Raw genomic sequence first — 25,576 nt, 5'->3', positions numbered from 1 at the left:
TTGGAAGCCTACTACTACTGACAAAAATCATATAAATTCACTTCAAAAGAAGTAAAAACACTCAGTAAAAGGATTTGGTGATGGGTCCATACATAATTTTAAATGTAAAATCGCATGCTTATAATATTAATACTCGACCCTCTGCAGTATTATATTCAGATATTTAATTAGAATGGTTTCCGTTTGAGATTTATTTTAAGGAGTAGTATATACTAAGATGCGCCTTCTGTTTGGAATACAATTCCCATCAGTCTTTGCGAAACTCCCGGAAGTCCTTTTCCTTTTTTTCCGGTGTTGTTCAAGTCCGTTTTGGATTTGCATCGGCGGGTGAGTCTACATAATCTGTAATAATCCACATAATGTGCGCCCAAAATGTACCAATTTGGTGTTTTCTGTTGATTGCCTGATGTTTCTGTGCGTGAATCATGTTAAATTAAACGTGACGGAAAGAGATAATCCTTGATGTGTCGCGCGAGGTATGAGTGCTACAGCTACAACCAGCCGCAACGCTTTCGTTCCCGTCATGCCTTGTCAATATGTTAGACTTGTTCTTTAAAAAAATAAAAATACAAGTCCTCTAAGTTCTTAGTATTATCGTAACTACATTAAGTTACCGTGTTGTTAACTGTGGACATTTTCCATACCGTTACGTTCAAACGTGATTTGGCTAGCAGGCTAGTCAATATGCCTGCAAAGTGGTTCTATTTGAATTCATTGACAATTATTGTATTTAACCTGTTTTGGTGTTTCGTACTAAATTGCTGCAGGTTCTGATTAAAATGTGGTTTGTTTCATGTTTCCCTAGTCACAATGGTTGCCCTACGACCCCTCATTAAGCGTAAAATCGTTAAGAAGAGAACCAAGAAGTTCATACGCCATCAATCTGACCGATATGTCAAAATTGCGGTAAGTTGAGATCCTGTCAAGCAAACCCTAATGTACTGTATGTTGTCAGTTGAGGGTCCACACAACTCAATTTGTTTTGTCTTTCCCCAGAAAAACTGGCGCAAACCCAGAGGTATTGACAACAGGGTTCGCAGGCGGTTCAAGGGTCAGATGCTGATGCCCAACATTGGGTATGGTAGCAACAAGAAGACAAAATATATCCTTCCAAATGGCTTCAAGAAGTTCCTGGTGCGCAATGTCAAGGAGCTGGAGGTTCTAATGATGAGCAACAAGTAAGTCAATATCCATATATAAGTCAATATATCTATAAAGGTGTTTCCTTTTTTATTTTATTACATCAACACTTAACTCTCCTATAACAAGAACCTTGCAGAGTTAATTCTTAACTCGATGCTGGGGTGAAATGAAGTTGGGTAATGAAATATGTGACATAGTTGATTTTTTTGGGGGGCCCAGTCAATTTCTATTGACACCTGTATCCCCTTTGTTGAATTGTGTGGGTTTACTGTACTAGAAAGCCAAAAAGAATGATATTAAAAGTCAGATTAAATCAAATGCTATAGGAAAATAATTAGTTTACATGCCTTCATCATCACCCCAGTCCAATTAGTTGTATCTATCCAGTAAAAAAACGGATTGTAATGAAGTCACAAAAGCGAGTGTGAAGATTTTTGCCTTTACCCCAAATTTTAGGGACATTTAGCAGTGTCTAATAGTGTAAATCCTTAAAAACTGTAGTAACGTCAAGTTCTTTAATTTCCCCTAAAGGACTCACTGCGCTGAGATCGCCCACAACGTCTCCTCCAAAAACAGGAAGGTCATTGTGGAGAGAGCAGCTCAGCTGGCCATCAAGATCACCAACCCCAATGCCAGACTCAGGAGTGAAGAGAATGAATAAAAAGGCTGTTCATAATAAATATACTTCAAAATATCATCTTTCTCATGGATTCTTTTGGGGATTGAGTAAAAAAAATGCTCCTTTGGCACCTTGAATGTGACAAGTTAATCTATTTTTTAAATGGATAATACTGTTACATGTCATTCATACCATATTTTTTCTTTGGGGAAAGCTGCTATTCTTAAAGAGCTATACATCTTACAACCATGTCCAGATTGTGTTTTTGTTAGGGGGTTGTTCCCTGTAGAGAAAGTTTCCATTGCTGTGTGTCTGCCAGACTGTGCCCCTCAGTGCCTAGCCCTTTGCCATCTGTCACCCCAAAAGTGCTATAGGTGTGCACGACAAACATTACCAGTCTTGTATAGAGTGGTGTGGACAAAACCCAACATTTGGACCCTTGAATTGTTTATGCTGCCCAATTTTGGGTGCGCCTGAGAACATCTGGAGTGTTTCAAAGGAAGAGGAGGACAGCAAATAAACCTGGTTGGCATTTTATCTGCTCAAGACGATGAATATTGCGGCGGGTTTAATAGTCGGAAAGGGCCACCTGACAGCCAAGCAAGTCTCCGTTATCTTCTCAAAGCCTGACCAAAGGAGAAGCGTCCATTCCGTTGGAGGAAAGAGGAGGATGTTTTCTTTCTCGGTCAGATGGCGGCTAGGGATTGTCAGAGCGAGGACAAAAGGTACAAACTATATATCTTGATTGTAAAGGTGCTTTTGTGTTGCCATAAGACGCTCAGAGCTCACAAGGTTGGTGCAAGCCGTTCATTTTACTCGGAAAATTGATTAATTATTGTACTCGCACTTTGATTCATAGGTATTTAACAACCTGATATTGTGCTGTTTGGTGTAAGCAACCCTGTTACAGTTAGCACAAAACGTATTTCGAATCAAGTATAACCTCCAATTCTGCCATGACGGACGACGGTTTTAACTGCTCTTCCAAACGTGCCTTCGTGTTGCGTTGTTTTTAAATATTGTAGTTGCACCTGTCTACCAAAAGAGGGCAGTCTGGTCAATTTTAAGGATGTTCAGGGTGAGTGCGGAGACTAAAAACGGAGTGTCATGCCCTTTTCTACATGAAGGCCTTTTTGTTCAAATCACATCCAGAGTTTTGGTCGGATTTGGTGCTACTTTTACATTGTATAGTTACTTACTGCTTATTTACAAAAAAGAAAGGAATCCACGGACCTCAGCTGCTTTGAGAACACAAAACAAAAAAGGGCGCACATGATTTTTCCCCTCCCATGAGCTATTGTAATTCTGTTTATTTTGTTCACATGTGCACAGATGGGATTTTACCCAAGACAAGCCAAAACCTAGTCATATAATTAATCATTGTTATTTCAAAACAACATTATGTTGATTCTTAACTTTATATGCCATAAAAAGTGTGGAAAGGGTTAAAATGACTTTTCCCACCCTCCCTCCGCATTATTTTATCATCAATAACAATGATTGTCAGAAATTTCTTGGGTTGTGCTAGCTTGTATTACTTTTGTCATTTTAACATTGTGGTTTTGGGGGTACACTACAAAAAACGGGCAAGTTTTGCAAATATTTTTCGCAGTATTCCCCCATTTTTTGTGTTTTTGCAGTGTACCGCAAAGACTGTGAAAAATGGGGGAATACTTTAATGTGCAATTACAGAGAAATAAAAGTCTCATCAAAATATTTTGTAACAATTGGAACAATTGACTTATTAGGCCTGCTGTAGATAATAGTTTTTTTCTGTTTTTGTTACCTTTTGACCTTACGCGGATTCCCATTAAAAGTGCGGCGGTGTGTAAAAGTCACGGCTCAGCTAAGGAAGTGATAGGCGTCAAGGAGTATGCGCTTGACAAATGGTTCGACAGGTGCTGCGATGCTGGCGCCAACAATTCTGTTCAGATGTCTCGGATGTCAAATCGAATGTCTTTGTCATCACTTTGAACGCCACACCATTTCCCCTCTGGAATTATGCATCTGCGGATATGTTCCATAGTGATACGAAAAGTCCTACTGTGTGTTGTGCACATGAACACATGCAGATGAAGGCTGTTGAATTTTGGTGGGGAAATGGATGAAGACTGTATGTGTGCGCGTATGTGTAGGGGGAGGGAGCAGTGACAGTAGTGTGCTCCCTCACTCAACCCCTCTGGCAAAAAGAGAGAGAGAGTGTGTGTATGAGAGAGAGAGAGGGTTTTGTGTGAGTCTGTGGGCACATGAGAAGGGGAATGATAAATCCAGTGGAAAAGACTAACGCTTTCCAATTGCATGGCAAGAAAATGAGGCATTTATCTCCTAGGTTTGGATTTTATGGAGAATGGGACATTGGTAGACGTGTTCTTTAGGGACAATAGTACTAACTAGGATTCCAACAAAAATAAAAATATTGCGGCAGGGGGGCCAACGGACCAAAGATGGAGGTCCTGAGTGGGTGAAACATCCCAGTCATTAACTTAATCCTCAGGTGGAGTAATTATCAAGAAGGTGACTTCAACAAGGGTGCTGTAGCCATGCTGTGTGGTCTGAGGAGAGACTCCAAAAACAGCAATGGTAAGACTGCCACTATTTTTTTTCTCCTCCAGGTCACGGGTGTCATCTTAGGTGCCGTCGAAGTGGATTTGAGAGGACTGAGCTTTGCGCTTTCAGAGCAATGTAATGTCACGGATAAACACGAATGATGAGACTAAATATATTGCATGAAATGTCAGTGTGTCAGCAAACGCGTCCAGCCGGCGCCTTTTGCCATCCCACCAAGAGTAATGTGGACAGATATAGACCCAACTGGGCCTGTTAGTGAATCAGGTTTGACTTCTGAAAATAGCATCATGACTTCATCCCCAGCATTTCAGTCACACCCCTGCCAACACGCCACATATTTAACCTAAATCCTAAAACACGTGGGATGGAGGAATTGTTCCAATTTAAGACTTATACGCCTTCATCTCATACATATACATAGAAGAATTCACAATTTGGATAACAATGACACACAGCTCTTCTCGCTGAGTTGAGGTTGAGGTTGTTTATTAATCAGCTTCAGTGTAACATCTTGAGGGCGAGTAATGCTTCTTTTAAGAGGCGACAGCGTTACAGTCGTGACCCATCACGTGCAGCGCGTTGGGTCTGCATAACCCACAGCCAATGTTGCCTTTTGACTGCAGTGACAGCTGCCGGACTGCCAAGGCCCCCCCAGGAATCTGGGTGGTATTAAAGCTTTTGCCCAAGACAACTTGTTTGTGATGTGCCATTCACTTTGTATATCTGGCTTTGTACCTTTGGGCATCCACGCTGGGTATTTAGTGCAATGATGTGTGTAAAATGGCATGTTATGCAAATGTGTCTTCTTTTCAGCACATGTAATAAAGATATTTCTCTGGTTTGGGTGGGTTCAAGCAGGGTATTCTTAGGTTTTTTTTTTTTTTTGGATGCAGGTCAGAGGTTTGAGGTCACAAATATTTTGACAGGGACTCTATGACTCTCAGTCATCCCCACAGTGGATGCATTTGGACACTTGATGGGTTTTAGACTGAGACAGGGAGTGGATTGGTCCTTATGGTCCTCTCTGGTGTTGTGGGAAATTCAGTTATGACTCTCGGTTCTTTGATTGGAGACCAGAAGATGACAAGCTGAAAATGTGCTGGATAGATAGCTTCTAGAGTGTAGCCGATAAGCCTCTTAACGAGGTGTACAAATCCACAACTGCAGTCTGCCCCTCTCTATTGTTTTGCAGTTTCTTTTCTTAGAGCTAAATAAGACAGAAAAATAAATAAAAAGCAACAGCTGTCAGAATGATGCACACTTATCTTCCAATCCTGCTTATATTGCTCATCTCACTTCACAACAAGCAGCAGTTTCGAAAATAATCAGGGTTGCCAAATCGGAAAGAATGTCTCCAGGCCAATCACTCTGTTAAATACCCCCAGTTCAATAAAGACCAGCACAAATGACAACATCTTATTAATGATAAGATGTTTCCCTTGTGCAATGTAAATGTTTCGTATTGGGGGAGAAAATTAGCAGCGTATAGTCCACAAACTACGGTGCTTCTTAAACCAGCATCCGAAATGAATTTTTTTTCAATTGTTATCTTTTTATACAGCTATCTATGATCTAGAAATCCTGATTTTGACAATGATGACCTTGTGAATGAAGATTTAGCAAATATTTTTCATCATTCTTGACTTGGTGCTCTGTCACTGTAGCAAGCAGCCAAAAAGGTAATTTGCAGTGAACACAGTCTGTCAAAACAGCTTCCTCGTTGGCGTGACTGCTGACCTGCTTATGTAGCTGCTTTCGGGTTTAAGACGGCTCACAAGACCACTGCGAACGTACAGTGTGTTTCAAAAATGTATCCCACTATGAGTGGAAAAAAAGCACATTCTCCTACTGAGCAAATTGAAGACTCATTGTGGAAACTGTTTTAAATGACACCAAATGATGATTTCCCCCCCATGTAGAAAAGAGTCCATTAACCACATGCTGTTGCATCCGAACAATCCTCAGGCAGAAATAATTGAATAGAACCCGCTTGCCGAAAATACATTCCTCTCACGAGCAAATGCTTTTCGTCCGTAAATTCTCTACTTTGAAGTCCTCTGACCATTCTGGGGGCTTGTCTAGTGATTTAGCAACAAACTGATTTATTTGACTCCAGCCCCTTTTACCACCTAGCCCCCCCACATTACCCAAGGTGCACTTCAGACTAGTAAAAGCATGAGCATCTGTTATGAGGTCCATAATGGTTTGTTCATTTGGCCATCTGCCGCAGAAATTCTCTCTCATTGAGCCATATAGTGCATCTTAATATACCTTCTTTCTGTCTCCTCAGATGAGGGACCATATGCAAAAGGAAACAAGCAGTCCGGGGCGTCTGACCAATCACATTTCTCCCAGAGGCGCAGCCTTTCAGGTACAATTTAGTCAAACGTGCATCAGATTTTGTTTTCTGTCGGTGCCAAGAAGCAGGCTGATTCACTCACCTGCATACTGTTCTGCTGAAGGAGGGGTGTTTGGAACATTACTTATTGGTAATAGAGGATTGTTATGAGACAAAATTAATGCAAGATCAATTAAATATCAACAAATGTGATTTTATTTGTCAGGCACAAAAATGTACGGGAACTTAATTCTCCTCTGAAAAGCAAAGTATAAATGTCATTCATATTATGTTAGAAATAAATGGAGACACAAGAGGGGAAACTTTACATGGTACATAATTTTCTAAATGTACTGTTCTTTTTAAGATTTTCAATTTTAATTTTTACAGTTTTCTTTTTAACTGGTACTTTAATACAATACTTGTTTATGATAACCTGCCACAAAATAAACCGGTTTGGATACATAGAAGACATATAAGTGGAGACATAGAAATTAAGAAACAGATAACAAAGCATAGCTTTGTTCAGGTGAACATTACAAAAATATGACACTTCTTTACACAAATTGTTCACAATATCAAACAACTTTCTTTAATAAGGCAATGAAAGAGCCTTTTCGAGTATGTCAACAACATAAAGTATTCATCAATCAGTAAATCACAAGTTAAAATTTGCTTATGGATCTCTCTTTTATTGTTAATTTTCATGTGTTTGTTTTTTTTCCAATGCAAGTTGCCAGTCATTAAATTAGGGGAAAAATAACAACAGTGAACACTAAATAAGTGTACAGTATATTTGGAAAAAACAAAGCCTGCATTTTTACAAAATATTATTCTAAATAATTTACTCAGAAAGCCCAGAAAATAGTTTTCTTCTAGACAACAGGTTGTATTGCAACAAGCAAATGGTAATAGTACATTGACATAGTTGTTTTTACAGAGGAGTACCGGGGAGTGACCACAGTGGACCTGATGAAAAGGGAAAGCAGCAACCTGGGCCTGACCATCTCCGGAGGCTCCGATAAAGACGGCAAGCCCAGAGTGTCAAACCTCCGGCCAGGTGGGCTGGCTGCCAGGTGAGATTTGCATGCAATCTGTGACACAGCTGCAACCACATAACGCTGTCCGGATCACTTAGATCTCCTTGCAAAAACATGCTTATGCTGCAAAGTTCCACCAGGTCACCTATAGGACTTTGCTGTTATGTGGGTTAGGCTTAGGGTTAGGGTTATGTGAAGTCAGCTTGATGCCAAGACATATTTATCTTCAAAATTCCTTGTTATGTAAATGCAAAGTAACTGAAGAAAATTTAGCATAAGTATGATATTATGATCGTCTGTAATTGTAATTGTGGCGTAATTGTACACGAGATAAAAAAAAATCATGTTGGAATGCTATTTAAAGTAGTACAGTATCAATTGAAAATGCACAAATTTCAGATCACATGACCATCGATACTGGCTTTCCTCTACCAGGAAAATAGTGTATGTTTAAGTTTTCAACTGTCCTCTAACAGCAAAGGTCTGAAACACATTTTTTTACTTGTATCCTAAGACAAAACATCAGCCCATATCTCAAAACCTTTCCAAGACATTATAAACAGGCAAACACTCCATCCTCACTCAGATGCACAAATAAATTCCTCCTTAATCCCCCCAAAAAACAAGGAGTGGTAAATAACCACTTCTCAATGTTACTAGTTGTGAGAGTGTGCACAATTGGTTGTTTATTATCCTCGTGCCATGCAATTGGCTGGTAACCATTTCACCGTTTACAACGCCTACTGCCCATATTTAAGCCGGGATAACCTCCAGCACCTACCCAACCCTCGTAAGGATTAGCAAAAAATGAAGAAGAATGTAATTTTTAAATTTATATATGCAATTTAGCTGTAGTTAGCCAACTTGCCTTTACATTAACATTCAACACACTACTATACTTTCACAGATGTTGAACTCAAGGCCCAAAGGTACATCCGACCTCAGAAATCCTTTTAATAAATCCTGTGAGAGCATGAAAAAAAGATATACATGAATGAGACTCCTCATCCTTCTTGTTAAACAAATCCTTGTAAGCACACACTTAAAATTAACTTGACTGTGATTCCACACATTTTCTTGTATCTGGCCTCATAAAATGGAAATTGTGGGAACAGTCACGTTTCATGGTGATTAAGCAATGTGTGACAAGCTTGGCGGACGCATGAGCTAATTTACTGAGTGAAGAATAATGCGGGCAGACAGGAGAGAGATTGGCAGTGACATTGTATGATGAGAGGCGACTGGACGACAGGCAGGTCAGCAATGCTTGTTCGCATGTCTGTACACTTGCCTGAAGCGTCCATTGGCAGCAGCCCTAGAGGTAAAGGGCTCAGGATCATTCAATTAATTAGTCCTCCAATGAGTCTCAAGATATTTTGTAATTTGGTGAATGTTTTGCTTCTGTATTGCCTTTTAAAATGATTTGGTTGTTTTGTTATACATTACTAATTTAAATCAATATCTTGTGTAGGAAAGGTCATTCTTTAGCATTCAATTCTTTCTGCAGTATTCCATTTATGTATAACAGTTTCATATTAGTAAGTGTTTAGTTTCAACTCAGTTGAGTGCATTAATAAAATAATGAGCCGATCAAAATTGGGCATAGTTGCCATGTAGAAATGTATAGATTCAAATAACTGCCCATCTTATGGTTGGTACTCACCCACTTGGTTGAGAGAATATGTGGCTGTGTCAACATTTTTGCAATGCTAAAACTTTTGATCAATTGCCAAGAAGAGCCACAATCAAATTTCTTCTGTTTTTTGGTTATTTTGTGAATGGTTGACATGGTTGTCAAATTTATGAGAATATTTGTCAATGTATACCATATAGAGGCTTTGACTTTATTTGTATAACATCAACCCCGTTGGATGAGGTTGACATATGCATGGCTATCTCAGGTTCCCATTTTAAAACGTGTACAAAGATTTACAAGTCTTTTGCCGTCAAATGTCTCTATGCTAAAAGTATGTTTTGCTGGAAAATAGGCAATGTTCATTCAAAATAAAATACTTGCATCCATATAAACATGCAACCAAATCCCAACTAGGAGTGACCAGCTGAATGTAGGAGACCACATAAAGTCAGTGAACGGAATCAACCTCTCCAAGCTTCGTCATGATGAGATCATCAGCTTGCTGAAGAACATCGGGGAGCGGGTTGTCCTAGAAGTGGAATACGAGCTGCCTCCATTACGTGCGTGAAGTCTGCCTGCATGTGTACAAAATTAATAGTGCATTTAAAAAAGTCTATACATTGCTGTTCACATTTATTTATTTCTCCGTGATCTGTGTTCTATGTTTTATAAATTTCTGATCTAATATAGTTTCATGTTTCCTTGTAAACAGTCCAGACTCCATCAGGAATCATAAGCAAAACCACAGAGGTCTGTTTGCTCAAAGAAGGGAACAGTTTTGGATTTGTCATGAGAGGTATGGGCCCCTTTTAGTGTCTTTTTCTTTCACGTTGTTCATATTTTGTTGTCTCCATCTTCTCAAGGAGGCTTTCATGAGGACTGGCGCAGGTCGCGTCCTCTGGTGGTGACCCACGTCAGGCCAGGAGGTCCCGCTGACAGGTAGGGACATGTTAACAGTATTCAGTTTGCATATATGTTCATGAATGTATTCGTTTGGATATTTTACCACCTTTTCACCAATATGGTGTCGTAGATGTGCAATCAGTAAATTGCAGTCAGGTGCTTTTGAACCCCTACTGGTAAACAGTCTTTGCTGGATCTGTTGGAACAACGACCAGGACCCATTAACAATGGCAGCCAATGTATTAATACATGTTTATACAGTGTTCCCTCACTACTTTGCGCTTCAGCTATTGCGTACGCAGAGCTTCGCGGATTTTTTTCTGGGAAAAAAAAAAAAAACATTTAAAGATATTAAGTTAAAATTATAAATTACATCATTTTACAAGAGGTGGAAACAAAATATTCAATAAGAATTAGTAATTGCATCAAAGAAATGATCAATAACATGGTGAGAGTTCAGGAATCGCATTGATGACGTCATGGCTGTTTACAGGCGCATCTTCACAGCCCAAAAAAACAATGTTCACAACTCCCAATAACAATGTTTCTTACATGCAAAAAAACTGGAAACAAAATATTCAATAAGAATTAGTAATTGCATCAAAGAAATGGTCAATAACATGGTGAGAGTTCAGGAATCGCATTGATGACGTCATGGCTGTTTACAGGCGCATCTTCACAGCCCAAAAAAACAATGTTCACAACTCCCAATAACAATGTTTCTTACGTGCAAAAAAACTGCAGAAGATCCTCCATCCGGAATACTATGATGTTTGCTTGGTGGTGATTTTGTGCGCGTGTTATACGTTACTTTAAGCATTTTTGAAGGGGCACGCCTACTTCGCGGAAATGCAGCTATTGCAGGGGGGTCCGGTCCCCATTAACCGCGATAAGCGAGGGAACACTGTACATTTATATGGTTTTGCAGTCACAATGACCACATAGCTTAAATGTGGTCCGTGACAAGAATGAGTTTGACACTCCCTCTTTTAGCACAAACGATTGTATGCCCTAGTTGGGAATTACAGATATAAAATAACCCTGACTTTTGACCTTCTTGAGCAGTTGTTGTTGTGAAAAAAACACCTGTGTTTTCTATATAGCAGAAAGGCCAATGCTAATCCTCAGGCAAATACAGCGTTACACTTTTTCCTCACAAACCTAAGATTTAACAAAATAAACTCTATCTCACCTGGGAGGGAACGCTTGTGCAGAACCGTTTATTGGTTTAGTGTGACTGGTGTCGGAACGCTTAAAGGAGCAACTTCTAGCTAATGTTTTGCTTCTCTTGTCTTTCTCAAGGGAAGGCACGGTTAAGGCTGGCGACAGAGTATTGAGCATAGACGGGATGCCTCTGAACAGAGAGAAGCATGCTGACGCGTTGACCATGCTGATGCAGAGCAGCCAGGAAGCTTTGTTCTTGATCGAGTATGACATCTCTGTCATGGGTGAGCACACACACACGGGGAATATGCATAGGCATGGTAGGGCAGCGTTGCTCTCAGGGTAAATAATGTAGCCATTTGGTTGCGTGGATGGGGGTGAGCCTCGGTGCTGGAGTTGCCACCAGGGGAGTCACTCTGGCCCAAAAGCAACAGGGAAAATGTGGATGGATTGCTGTCATGTGTGATTCCCCATATACAATCTCTGTGGGGCAGCCCTTACATTGTTAACAAGCACGTTTTCCCAACGTGACCTATATGAATATGAAGATGAACAGTTCACAAACATGTGCCTTCGAGGTGCAATCATAAATTATATATAAGATTTAATCTCTCATCTCATTTGCTGAACCACCTCATTAGAGTCATGGAGGGTGCTGGAGCCAATCCTAACTGTCTCCAGGCCACAGGCTGGGGAGTCCCTGAATCGGTGGCCACCTGAGACGGACAACCATGCACATTCGCACCCATTCCTAGGGGCAATTTAGAGTGTCCAATCAGCCTACCATGCATGTTTTTGGAATGTGGGAGGAATCCAGAGTACCCGGAGGAAACCCACACAGGCCTGGGAAAACATGCAAAATTCACACAGATGGACATGACCAGGATTTGAACCTAGGACCCCAACACTGTGAGGCGGATGAACTAACCACTCACCAAACCAGGCCACCATAGAACACATCATGATGTAGTATTTACAAATATCTTGTATAAAATGCGAGCAAATATTTTGGGGTATTGTCATTTGTAGTCAGAGTATGTGTTGGTATTTTCTTTCAGCAGGAAAATACACAGATTCTTCTCCTTTGTGCTTCTGGCTGTGGCTTAATGTGCTCAACTCATTGTTATGAATCAAGCATGTGTTATGTTTTGCAGAGGAAGTGCAACAAGCCTCAGGTCCACTCCTTGTGGAAATTGTGAAAGGAGCTTCGTCCAGTCTGGGCATCAGTCTGACCACATCCATTTATAGGAACAAGCAAGTCATCATTATTGACAAGATAAAGTCGGCGAGTGTTGCCGAGAGGTGAAGCAGTTCTGCATGATTCATTTAGACACAAATTTCCAGCAAAAAAATATCATTCCCCGTGTCACCTGGTCAGGTGTGGAGCATTGCATGCAGGTGACGTCCTACTGACTATTGATGGAACCGGCACAGAACATTGCTCTCTGATGGAGGCCTTACAGCTTCTAGGAAACGCCACTGATGTCGTCAAACTGGAAATTATACCATCAAGTCAGAGCAGGTTGCCCGTACGGCCACAAGACACAGGTAACAATGAAACTCATATTCACGCTTAAAGAAATTTGGATTCGCTTTCTTAGAATGTATTGTTATATAATCTGAGCGGTAGCATTGTACTTTACAAATTGATCTAATGAGCTGTAAGATAAAGAAGCACATTGTTTTCACTTCACATCATGTAATTCTCTCAGCATTATTTTTCCATGAAGCCGAAGTAAAGAGTAAAGTTGCCTCAAAGCACTTTCTTCTTTCTACTGTGAATGAGCTGGCATGTGCATAGCTTTTCTGCATGGCTATTTGCGTGGATGCGTACTATATGCAGGACACAATCTTTATATACCTTGTGTATTTGGAGGAGAAGGGATGCCATTTGTCAGGAATTCGGGAGTTTTCTGCTCATTTCCTAGCAACGTTGTCCACTTCAGAATCATTCTCTGTTGGTCTGCTGATTTATAAAGCACATCTAGTGATAAAGTATCTCCCGTAGTTCATTTAAATGCAGTACAGAGCCAGTTGTGTGCATGTCCTCCCAAATCAAATCTCCAGTGAATTATGTATAGCAAAAAATAAAACCCAATTTTGACAGCTCATTTGCTCCCAAGAAGTATGACTTTAAAATGCAGCACGTTTAATCTCCTGTGGGGGGGTTTAAGATTGATATGTGGCCTTTATGAGATTAGGAGTATCATTTGAAGACAGAATAAAAAGAATATTTCTTCAAGGGCCTCTATCAGAGGAGAGGCATCGCTTTGAAATGCGGAATTTTTACGTTATGGTTTCTTATAGCCGGGTTCCTCAATGGGGCAAATATTTCATGCGCTTGTTTCGTCATCCGTGTTTGCAGCAAATCCTTCTCGCATGTGAGCAAATTGTAGAAGATTAGACCCCTACTGCGCAAACACTAAGGATTACTGTCACTTTTGCCGAGCATTGACGAGTCTTAATAAATCTCCCAAGGAAGTTAATTATTGAGGTGCTTAGCACACATAAGGTCAGCTGATATCTATGAATGCCTCACAGTTATGCGAGTACTCGTCTGCTACTTGTCATGAACAGATTAATTTTATTGCAGTCCACTTGTAACAGTAAAAAATCCACAAGGTACATTGTATGTACAATTGTGGCGATTTATGGCTTTCTAATAATATTTAATGAGTATACTTGAGGGTGGCCTGGTGGTTTGAGTGGTTAACACATTGGTCTCATAGCTCTGGGGTCCTGGGTTCAAGTCCAGGTAGTGTAGGGCCACCTGTGTGGAGTTTGCATCTTCTCTCTGGGCCTGGGTGGGTTTTCTCTGGGTACTCTGGTTTCCTCCCACATTCTAAAAACATGCATGGTAGAATGAAACTTGTTTTAGAAAATAATTTCCCCTCAAATTTGGTACATCATCATTCTAGTATATTATTTTGGTTGTTATTTTTTAGCAGAAGTCCAAAAGATTACATAAAATAATGTGGAAGGATTGGATTTGGCCCACTGGCCTTGGTTTTAACGATTGTGCTGTAACACATTGCACTTCGTTAGACACCAAGAGTCCAGCTGTGCCCAATAAAGGTTACCTGCTGCAGGAAAGCAGCATCATGCTTAGTGGACAACTTTTTTCACAAGCTTTTTCCTCACCTTGGGGCTTTTTAGAAAATGATATTCCACAAAGTGATCACCAAGTTTGACACAGTGATTCAGAAGTTTGCCAGTAAAAGTAAGGTTCTGTATTTTTTTTTACCGTTTATCGTTCAACATGAGTTCATGTCGAACACTCTCAGGAGAACGCATCCAGCCAAGGGATTAGGTGCACTGTGACTAAAATTGTTAAGTATCAATAGCTCTGTTTTGAATAATCCTCCAGGCGCTGTACGTTCTGGTCTAATTTTAGACGAGGGAAGGAAGGATGTGTGATTTTATGAGTAAGGTTTAAAACGTGCACAACACTGCTTCCTCACTAGTTTTTCTTTACCAATGCAGTAAAGGTGCAGAAGAGCAGCCATCATCACTGGGACCAAAGCAGCAACTTCTGCCTCCCCCCACATGCCAGCCACAGCAAGACATGGAACAGCAGCCCAAGCCACCCACACAACCAGCAAGACCTTTGCAAAAGTAAGTGATCAGTTGTGACAGCTTTGCTGCTGGCAAGAATCTATCGCAGGAGATTTTTCGTCAACACTTTTCTTGGATCCATTTCCAACCTTGGCAAACCACCTCCTTTTTATAGCAGTTGTAAAGAGTGTTTTGTTCTGAACTTGTTGCATTTGGTGATTATCAATCATTCATGTGCCATAAAAGCGGATTGGTAAATGAGACATTCTTCAAAAACTGTATTTAAACTTCTTTTTTTTTTAAATTATGTACAAGAAAGAATATATCTTTCTTTATGCCCAGTACACGTGTTAACAGGAAAAGCAGTTATATGTTCGTTCACTAGATGGCACAAGGTACAGTTACCCTGTGTATCTTTCTACCTGTCACCATTCATTCTACCCAATGTTCAACCTAATCAGTTCAGACGTCACACTAAATCAAATAATGATTAAAATAAGAATTATTATTTCCAATTGCATTGGAACCTTGATTTGTTCCATGAGCACGATCGTAAATAAAATCCCTTCGTATTGCTAATCGAATTTCTTCTGTGGAAAAAAATAGAAGTGCTATTAATCTTTCCAGGCCCATAAAAACATGTGTAGTTGTTGCAACACATTTTTAATCAAGAAAAATAGCAGTCTATTGTAAAACAGAAATTACAAAAAAAAAAGGGGGAAAAAGGTTAACTGGACAATGGGAAGAAGGTTGTGAACCTCTTCATGATCCAACACTGTGGATAAGTAGAGTGCAATGTTTCATGTGTGCAGCTCTGGTGAGTGGTGGCTTCTCCCCTTCCTCCACAGCCACCTCGGGCTTCAGCAGCCAGGGAAGCAGCATGTTGCCATGCCCGATGGTGCCCACTGCACCCACCAGCCCTCGGACCTCAACTGGCAAGAGGAGGAACAGAAAGAAGGACCACAAGAGCTCATGTATGATAAACGTCCCTTTTCTCTCAATGTAAAAAAAACAGAAAAACTCCACTTGAAATGTTGCAAAACAGCACCTATCTCCACCATCGTTGTCTTTGCACAATTATCTTGATATTTTTTTCGGTCTCTGAGGTTTCCACCATTCAACCAATGTGTGTGTATATAATTATGCCCAGAATTTTGCAATATGCATCCATTTACAGTCTTGAAAGGGCTCCTATGACTTTAAAGGTAACTCATTATTCACTGAAAAGCAACTACACAACGTAGATGTGACTATGGCTAGACCTGAAACTTCTTCGAGCGATTTTGATTCTGTCACCTTGTGTGTATGTCTGATAGACTGCTGTAGCGTATTCCTGTTTTTCTCTGCGCCAATCCGTCGTCCTGCATTTACTCTATACTATGCCATGTCTCCACTTGTCTGTCCTCATTGTGTCCCTTTCCATATGCAGTGTCTCTGGCTTCTAGTTCTGTGGGCCCAGGAGGGCAGGTTTTTCACATGGAAGTGAGCGAGGTCATCCTGAGGGGGGATCCGCTAACAGGTTTTGGGATCCAGCTTCAGGGGGGTGTCTTTGCCACAGAAACTCTTTCTGCTCCTCCCATCATCCGCTTCATTGAACCAGACAGCCCAGCTGAGAGGTAACATGACACGAGATGGTGCACAAATTGTATGTAGGGAGTCACCTTGAACTCGGGGTGCAGGGGTGCTAATCATTCAGTGACACAGGCAGTGACACATCGAGAGGCTAATTTTAGCTTCATGAGTATTTGGTTTGAAGGCAGCCACATTACAGATGCATCACAATGAGACAAATGCGGCCTAAAGAGAAGATGCAAACATTTGTTCTTCCTAGTAGTTATTCTTATTCATCAAGATAAAGTATTGATGCCTTAACCATTGACAATGATAGATGTCCAATTCACTTGAATTGGGAGAACTGGCTGTGAATGCTCATGTCTCTGTCATTGATGTGATCAATTTTGACTGGGTTACGCTAACTGTAATCCAGGCAGAATATATTAGCGGCCGAGTGCCGTCAATGGCAGCCAGTCAGTTCAAATAAATGCCAGTCTTTTAAAAATAAAAAGGTTTTCAGAATAACATTTTAAAAACTGAAGTATTTGTAGACTGCTTTATATTTACTGGCTTTTTAAATGAGTCATCACTTCCCCTCACCCCTATGAATTGTGGTGGTGGGGGTGGGAAAGTCCTTTTTGACTTTACAAACCACTAAAGATTCAACAGAAATGTCCTGTTTCAACTCTAATGTGCATCTCAGGCCTAGCCCTGCATGTTGTGTCATTTGAGGTTATGATGGTGTTAGCCTAGGGTCACCTCCCTGTGCGACACCATTGAAATCAAGCAGTGCTGCGACAGTTGTGCTGTGCAGGGCAACCTCCCACTTGGGGGTTAGCTCTTTAATTCTATGCAAGCTTTTACTGCGTTGTAGGTGTTGGTAAATTAATATTTGATGTCAGGACGTCATTTTGTAGGCGTAATGTAATTTCAGAAGATAAGCTTACTTCAGGGAGATTATGAATCAACTGCTGGTTACCCAAAATTGATTACAAATGATGACAAATCTGCCTCTTTTTAGACAATATTTTATTGAATTAATGCCAAAAAGGCACAGCATGTTTTCCACCGAAATATAAATATACCTGTATGAGTTTGTAATGGAAAAATATATATTTAAAGAAAGAAAATGTTTTAAAGTATTTTTCTTTATTTAAATGTGTTAGTATTGGTATTAGAAAGACACTTAAGGATAAGGGTCAGGGATAAGGGTCTCCATTTCTTTTTAACCTTAGAATTTTGTGTTTTATTTGCAGCTGCTGGCTGCTAAGTTGTTATGATGCTCTTTCTTGGGGCAGGTGTGGCTTGATACAGGTTGGAGATCGGCTTTTGTCCATCAATGGCATTCCGACGGAAGATGGCACTTTGGAGGAGGCACATCAACTGCTCCGAGACTCTGCTCTGGCCAACAAAGTCACAGTAGAGGTTGAGTTTGATGTTGCAGGTAAAACATGCTATTGCTACTCACATTCTTTAATAAGTCTGCACGTCTGGGTTAGGGTTAGAGTTAGGGTTAGGGGTTATGGTTAGGGCTATCATGTATAATTGTTGTTATAATAATAACAAGAACCACAAACACCGGATTGAGTAATTTATATAGGAGTGTCTAGTCTTGTTATACATACTGGACATTGACTATAAACTCCTCCTTTTAACCAATGTGTGTGTCCCCTTTAGAGTCTGTGGTTCCCAGCAGTGGTACCTTTCATGTCAAGTTACCTAAGCGAAGAGGAATGGAGATGGGGATCACAATTAGTGGTGAGTGCTAGCATCAAACCATCCAGTAGGGTACACTATTGTTCATGGTATATTATATTGTCACGATTTTCACATCTCATTAGCTAAATTTTGCAGTTTTTTGCAGCCTTATTCAGGGAAAGTAAGGGCACAAACCATTATAAACACCATAGTCATTGGGCATATGCTAAACCATTTTTAATACCTTTTATACCTTTTAAATAAAAGTTAAGAAACATTTCAAATTGAATTTAGATGTGTGAGTTAGGCCTTTTTTGTGGCTGTTGTGTGGGAGGTGTGTACAATAGTACATATATACTGTTCATTAGTGTTGTTTCAATTCAAAATATTTCACCTTCCCTCCATGTTTTCCCCCCAAACATATTAGCAAGTAAGAAGCCTGGCAAGCCGCTTATCATCTCTGACATCAGAAAAGGAAGCATAGCACACAGGTATGTCACTGAATCCCACCCACTTTGAAACCTGTTACCACTCTGTGTGGTTATTTACCCCTGAAAAACTAAGAGTGTAAAATAATTAGAATGCCAATAAAAATGTGGTTTTGTAGAGTAGTGTAAGAATGCTTCAGAAGGCTCCGTGTCAATTAGAGCTGAGGGTTTGGGTTGCGGTCACCCCCTATTATCCTAACGCAGTGCTTCTCAATTACAAAACACATGCTGTCGCTAATTCACTGGATTGTTCTGTGCTGTGGGAATCTGCTATGACTGTCTATTCTAATCCAGGTAAAAGTTTTTTTTAAGTCACAAACTCCCAGGTGTTGCTCCACCTGGCCCCCCTATTTGAGAAACATGCTCTTCAAGGAATAGGATTCACATTGTGAGTCAGGAGTAGCTTCCCATTTCAACATAAAACCTTTGGTCCCTTTTTTCCTTTTGTAGGACGGGTACTCTGGAGCCTGGAGACAGGCTGTTGGCCATCGACAGTGTGCGTCTTGAGGACTGTAGCATTGAGGACGCCATGCATGTCCTAAGTCAGGCCGAGGACATGGTCAAGCTCCGAATACAGAAAGACGAAGACAACATTGGTACAGATGTCCCTTCAAGTACAGTGCCAACACATATGTGATCGAGATACATCATTTATTATTAAAATATTGTAGGTAATATTCACATTCTGGAAAGTGAAAGCTTATTTTCAATTTTACACACTTCCATCAATTGAAGTGATTTTATATATATTTATTTCAAAGGCAAGTATTAAAAATAAGTCATCAGATTTATTTTTTGAAATAATAAAGCATGCATTGTCAAACCACCACTTCCACCTGCCGTTTAGTAGATACAGTTCACATTAGTAGCACATGTTTGCCATTATCTTCAAATTCATAGTGAAGTTAAACTGAATGGAAATTGTCTCTAGATGAGCTGGAGATGTCTGGTTCTATCATCTACACTGTGGAGCTCAAGAGATATAACGGACCCCTGGGAATCACAATTTCAGGCACGGAGGAGCCTTTTGACCCAATCGTCATATCGGGTCTATCCAAGAAAGGCTTGGCGGAGAGGTAAGATGTTGAGTGGGAGAAGTAGCGAGAGAAGTTAGTTATCAAAGCGCAGGATGACATTTGCATTCGACATAGTAGTGATGCTAATGACTATATAGATGTTTTCCGTAGAATAAGTGTGTAAACAACGGCTGACACACTCTGCTTTTAAATCTCAAGAAACCTTTTTGTCTTCGTCTCAATTGGAGTGCTGACCAACATGCCATTTCTGAGCTGTCCTGCCTGACAACACTGTCTGGTATGTCCCTCTTCTCCTCTTTTGACACTCTGCAGGACTGGGGCCATTCACGTAGGGGACCGCGTTCTGGCTATCAATGGGATCAGTCTGAAAGGCAAAACACTGAGTGAGGCCATCCACCATCTGCAGATGGCCGGGGAGTCGGTAACTCTCAAAATCAAGAAACAAACTGACCGCATGTCGGCGTCACCTCGTTCTCATGGCAAGAAAGCATTCTACAGTATATGTACTGATTTGATATTGACATTGTCTATATTGCCCCACATCATTATGATGATCTACTAGTTACAAATTTGTTTAAATTCACAGCACAAGGAATGAAAAGTGCCACATTTTTGGACGTTTATTATTATCAATTGGATTTTTTTTTGGCCCCAAGAGAGATCTGAAATATGAAGTATTTAGTATTAAGGTTTCATTCTGTATCTGCTTACTTTTCAGAATATGATGGGAGACGAGTGCTGGACAGAGAAATTGGTTTTCTGAGTGACCTAGAAGACGAACTGATAGACTCGCAGAGAATGGGTAAACTTTCAGAGGTGTACTCCGCTACCGTACCGAGTATTGACTCGGCAATGAGCTCTTGGGACGGCTCGGGATGCGACGCCGGCTTCAGTAGTCAAGGTGAAGTTCGGGCGAGTGCCTTCATTTGACCTGTTCTCTCTAATATGTGCTCTTTTTCTCAGGAACCTATCTCCACAAAGATATGTTACTCAATCCCAATGAATGGAGGAGAACGAAGTACAGGAGCCCAGTAGGGTCCAGCTCTGCAGGACTGCTGCATCACACAGGACTCTACAATGAGCGACTAACAGAGGATGACTGGGAAAAGATGCCCGAGTAAGGTCTTTCTACTTCAGTTTCCTTTGTGTCGCCACCTTTTTTAAATGCCAGTGAAAGCTTGAATTCTTTCATGGAAACCTATTTCTGTGCACTTTTATGCTTTCACTTTTCTCGTTGGGTGTCTTTTGACAATGGCAAACTGCAGTGTGGTTATTTGTGTGTGTGTGTGTGTGTGTGTGGTTATATACACGTGTGTGTGTGGTTATATACACGTGTGTGTGTGTGTGTGTGTGTGTGTGTGTGTGTGTGTGTGTGTGTGTGTGTGTGTGGTTATATACACGCGTGTGTTTGTGTGTGTGTGTGGTTATATACACGTGTGTGTGTTATATACACGCGTGTGTTTGTGTGTGTGTGTGGTTATATACACGCGTGTGTGTGTGTGTGTGTGTTATATACACGTGTGTGTGTGTGTGTGTGGTTATATACACGTGTGTGTGTGTGTGTGTGTGTGGTTATATACACGTGTGTGTGTGTGTGTGTGTGGTTATATACACGTGTGTGTGTGTGTGTGTGTGGTTATGGTTATATATGTATATGTGTGTGTGTGTGTGTGTGTGTGTGTGTGTCTGTGTGTGTGGTCATGGTTATGGTTATATATATGTGTGTGTGTGTGTGTGTGTGTGGTCATGGTTATGGTTATATATGTGTATGTGTGTGTGTGTGGTTATGGTTATGTATGTGTGTGTGTGTGGTTATGGTTATATATATGTGTGTGTGTGGTTATGGTTATATGTGTGTGTGTGTGTATGTGTATGTGTGTGTGTGTGGTTTTGGTTATATATATGTGTGTGTGGTTATATATATATGTGTGTGTGTGTGTGTGTGTGTGTGTGTGTGTGTGTGTGTGTGTGTGTGTGTGTGTGTGTGTGTGTGTGTGTGTGTGTGTGTGTGTGTGTGTGTGTGTGTGTGTGTGTGTGTGTGTGTGAGCTAGATGTATATTAAAGCACCATTGCAGCATTTGCTTGTCAATTGATTCTTTCATGTTTTGTTTGCTTGTCCAAACTGTCCTTTTTTCTTCTTTCTCAGGTATTCTCTCTCTGATCTGCTTTACTAATTGCCCACAAGCTCTTTGGTGTGTCCCCTTTTTCATGTCCACACCAAATGCATCTGGACACGTCAGCCATATGTCTCCTTTTACCTTTTTATTTTATTATTTTTATTTTTTATTGTCATGTGTGCTTTCTTTGTTATATTTTCGAGTGGTTGGTCAAGGGTAGATGACATTTCAATTTGTATTTATATAAAACAAAATATTTTGTGAAGGACTCTTCTATGTTTGATATGTGACAACATTTGTAATAACTTGCCCCCCCCTGCCCCACCAGTTGTGGTCTTGAGACTTTTAAAGGAACGTTCCTTCACAAAGTCAAGCAGCCTACTTTTCCCAGGCTGCTTTTGAAGGCAGCAGCGGCCTCAGGACGGCAAGACCGCTCTCATGCTTTGGTTCCTGCGTTGTCGTAGATTCATCAACCCTCCACAATGCCATGGCACCCTGAACCAGGATAGCTTCTGGTCTCAGGCTCTTCAGGACCTGGAGACTTGTGGCCAGTCTGAGATCCTCAGGGAGCTGGAGGTAAGCCTACTTTCCCATCTCTTATTTCCACGAACCGTCCCCCTCTTGTCTGCCCTTCTCACCAATGACAGGCTATATGATCAAGCCAGATGAAGCTTTATGATAATCTCTTGAGTGTGTAATCTGCTATTAAAGCAGGCAAGGCAGGGAGAACACCTGTTGCCATTCTAAGGGATGTTTACAAGGCAAAACACATTCAAATTCTATCAATATACATACAAACCTGTAATGCTTCTTTGTTGTATGTATTTTTTTTTACAGGCATCTATGACAGGTAGTGCTTTTAGTCTGTACCTAGAGGAAACAAAGACGGATGAAGACTCCATGTTTCTGTCGGAAATAAGTCACATTAAACAAGAGGAAACTAATGTGGCACCAAAGAACAGAAGCAAGCACAACATGTTGAGTGGATGTGGCAGGGGCTCAAATAGTTTGTCTTCTATGACCCTGGCCCTGCACAAGGTAGCTTTTAAAATTGAATACACGTAGCATAGGTCACGTTAAAATGAAAGATGGCTTGGCTTCACTCATACTACAAATTTCCTTTATTAGATAGTCTTTTTTTTATGGAGTAGGTATTTTGTACATGTAATTTTTTGTCCTTTACAGACTGACCTTAGTGAGTTAGTGCTGTTTGGGTTTTTCATAATTTGAGTTGAAAGTCACCATGGCAGCAAAGTCGAATCTTCTGCTTGACTTCAAAACAGCTATGTGTAGATATTCTTAGCTTTTGAAAATATTATTCCTATATGCAATTGACGTTTTCTTCACAGTAGCAGTGGCAGTATGATAGGTTTGAATTCTGTGGTAATTGTCAAAAAGTAAGAATAAATTAAATCCGTATATATGTATATCAATGGTAATATCTAGTGAGATGCCCAAGAAAATCAAGATAGAAAAAGCATTTTAAAAATTATGGTATGTGTTCTCTTTATGTAGGTGACTATCAGAAAGGACCCCGAGAGCCGAGACTTTGGATTCAGTGTATCTGATGGACTTGTGGAAAAAGGGGTATTTGTCAACATGATCCGGCCTAAAGGCCCAGCTGACCAAGCAGGCCTGAAACCGTATGATCGTATACTTCAGGTGCCTTTTCTTTCTACTAAAGCAATCTTTTTTTGTAATTAAGTTATTAGTATTTTGTTGTTTAATCTACAGAACAACTTAAGCCACCATTGTATTTGTGAGCAACTATGCAACAAGTCAACTGGAAAAAGAATATTATATATTTTCTGTCGAATGCTGAAATGTCTTTTTAATGTCTTTTTATGTTTTGATGGATTCTTCCAGGTGAACCGCGTGAGGACCAGAGACTTGGACTGCTGTCTCACTGTGCCCCTAATTACAGAAGCGGGAGCCAGTCTGGATCTGGTCATTAGCAGGAATCCAATGGAAAGTGGCAACACCAAACGTCTGCCCGGCGACCGCAACGACCCTTCCATCTCACTGCTCTGCTTTTCAGAGCAGCGCACCAACAGCATTGCCCTGTGAGCACTAACACAGACAGGCCGGCACCTCGCACACGACATCACATTGCACCTGCCGGACCTTCACAGCCGCCGCAGCACGGTGACACTTACGGCACCGCCGGCGTTAATCACCACATTCACATGACGCCGTTTGAGCTCACCCTACCCTTCCCCCCTTATTCCTCTCCAACAGAACATTGCAACATTATATAACGTCAAAGACATTACTCACGCCCACATACTGCATACAGCGAGTTCTTCAATTGACTATTTGACCACTAGCACAAAGTCATTTGTTTTCTGACACATGCACAGGGTGTTTATCACATTCAAGGTTCAAGGTATATTTAAGAGTTTTCTTGGTTCACTGCCCACGTTTCCATCGAGAAGGACTAGAATAGAATTCTCACTGCCACCAGCCAAGCGTAATGAAATGTTACATTGAATATGTTGATCTCGTGAACGCTGGCAAAGACATGTTGCCATTCTTCTGAATGCCCTCTAGAGGGAACACTACAAACATCGCACTCTGCTTTAGTTTTTTTCTTTTTTTTAACTTCACGTTCTTATCACGGTCACATGTTTGTTTTCTCTTTTTGGTTCTCACTATGGGATGTCTGGCCACTGTTTTAAATGAAAGTTTGTTTTAGTGTTGGCTGAATTATTCAGTTTCGTTTATTGTTTTTTGTTTTGTTTTTGAACCACCACTTGACCCGTGTTGTTGATTCGACCTCAGCAAGTGACTTATTAACCCACAGAAGCCCCCACTGCCATGTCATGTTTACCTCCATTGTCAGCGTGCTCCTTCAATTCTACCCCTTCAGTCTAAAAGAAGTGTTGACATCCTGTTTTTGGCTGCTGTCCGTGCAGCGTTGGGATGTCAACTCTTCTCAATTAAACAATCAAATGTATACAGAGGCCTATTTTTAAAAGCTTTATATACTGTATGAATCAAACATTCAGATTCTGTTTAGGTGTAGAGTAAATGTTTATTTCTCAATACAAGCATGTATAAGTTATTTGAGTGAATTGTTGCAGAATATACTGAATGTTGACTTTTATTTAAATAGTGTCGTTTTAATTTTATTTTTAATAAGCTAAATTGTATTTCTTTTTTTAAATAAAGAATATAAAACCCATAATTTATTTGCTTCTGGCTTCAGTTTGATTTTGAGGCGATATCTGGACAAAATTGATTGCTTCCATAAGGAAAGATTTCTCTATAGCGGGGTATTAGCACTACCTAATACCAGTACATATAAAATTTAATGGGACTGGTCAAAATGGTATGCCTGACTGGCGACCAGTTTAGGGTTTAGCCAGCTGGGATAGGCTCCGGCAACCCCTGCAACAATGTGCGGTACAGAAGATGAACGAATGGTCGAAATGGATTGAAATCTCCACACTGCAACATGATCTGTCCATGCCAACCATTTGTACCAAGTGTATTGCCATCTGTGGCAGTGAATGAGTTAACATACGACTCAATGGAGCCACAGAACGGACTGCTTGGAAAATCACTGGCCATGCACGAATTTCTGCTTTGACCTGAAATAGTACTAGAAAGTAAGTTTATCAAGCTTCACTGACTGGCGGTGCCCTAATCAAACATTGAGTGTTTACATCGTGCTGTGCCTTATCAAAGTTCAGCTGCGGCCAAGGTGTACGTGG

At 40.6% G+C, this 25,576-nt stretch overlaps 2 protein-coding genes across 7 annotated transcripts; both read left to right on the top strand.

Annotated features, from left to right (window-relative positions):
- Positions 1-164: 164 nt before the first annotated feature.
- rpl32 (ribosomal protein L32) lies at positions 165-1,840 on the top strand. Of its 2 annotated transcripts, none has more exons than XM_077714998.1 (4): positions 165-327; positions 806-906; positions 997-1,178; positions 1,675-1,840. In XM_077714998.1, the coding sequence occupies exons 2-4, from the start codon at positions 811-813 to the stop codon at positions 1,802-1,804; spliced, it is 408 nt and encodes a 135-aa protein (XP_077571124.1). In that variant the 5' UTR covers positions 165-327; positions 806-810; the 3' UTR covers positions 1,805-1,840. The 2 variants fall into 2 exon arrangements, with proteins under 2 accessions (XP_077571124.1, XP_077571134.1); XM_077715008.1 differs by lacking the exon at positions 165-327 and adding an exon at positions 420-476.
- Positions 1,841-2,147: 307 nt separating this feature from the next.
- On the top strand, positions 2,148-25,047 carry LOC144203854 (glutamate receptor-interacting protein 2-like). 5 transcript variants are annotated; one of them, XM_077727409.1, is made up of 24 exons: positions 2,149-2,487; positions 6,621-6,701; positions 7,609-7,744; positions 9,759-9,904; positions 10,057-10,140; positions 10,208-10,283; positions 11,550-11,695; positions 12,566-12,713; positions 12,790-12,959; positions 14,895-15,026; positions 15,815-15,940; positions 16,396-16,582; positions 17,819-17,964; positions 18,198-18,278; positions 18,646-18,709; positions 19,157-19,302; positions 19,638-19,782; positions 20,056-20,222; positions 20,462-20,644; positions 20,707-20,860; positions 22,325-22,436; positions 22,698-22,898; positions 23,376-23,522; positions 23,727-25,047. In XM_077727409.1, exons 1-24 carry the CDS (start codon positions 2,313-2,315, stop codon positions 23,925-23,927), a joined length of 3,354 nt encoding a protein of 1,117 aa, XP_077583535.1. In that variant the 5' UTR covers positions 2,149-2,312; the 3' UTR covers positions 23,928-25,047. The 5 variants fall into 5 exon arrangements, 4 of the variants coding, with proteins under 4 accessions (XP_077583553.1, XP_077583535.1, XP_077583527.1 ...); XM_077727401.1 differs by having other exon boundaries at positions 15,779-15,940; XM_077727417.1 differs by lacking the exon at positions 2,149-2,487 and adding an exon at positions 3,992-4,342 and having other exon boundaries at positions 15,779-15,940.
- Positions 25,048-25,576: the final 529 nt, after the last annotated feature.

The sequence above is a fragment of the Stigmatopora nigra genome, chromosome 1, assembly GCF_051989575.1.
Source record: "Stigmatopora nigra isolate UIUO_SnigA chromosome 1, RoL_Snig_1.1, whole genome shotgun sequence".
Classification (NCBI taxonomy): Eukaryota; Metazoa; Chordata; class Actinopteri; order Syngnathiformes; family Syngnathidae; genus Stigmatopora; species Stigmatopora nigra.
The sequence above is the reverse complement of the archived record's forward strand: the minus strand, read 5'-3'. Positions and strand labels throughout refer to the sequence as shown.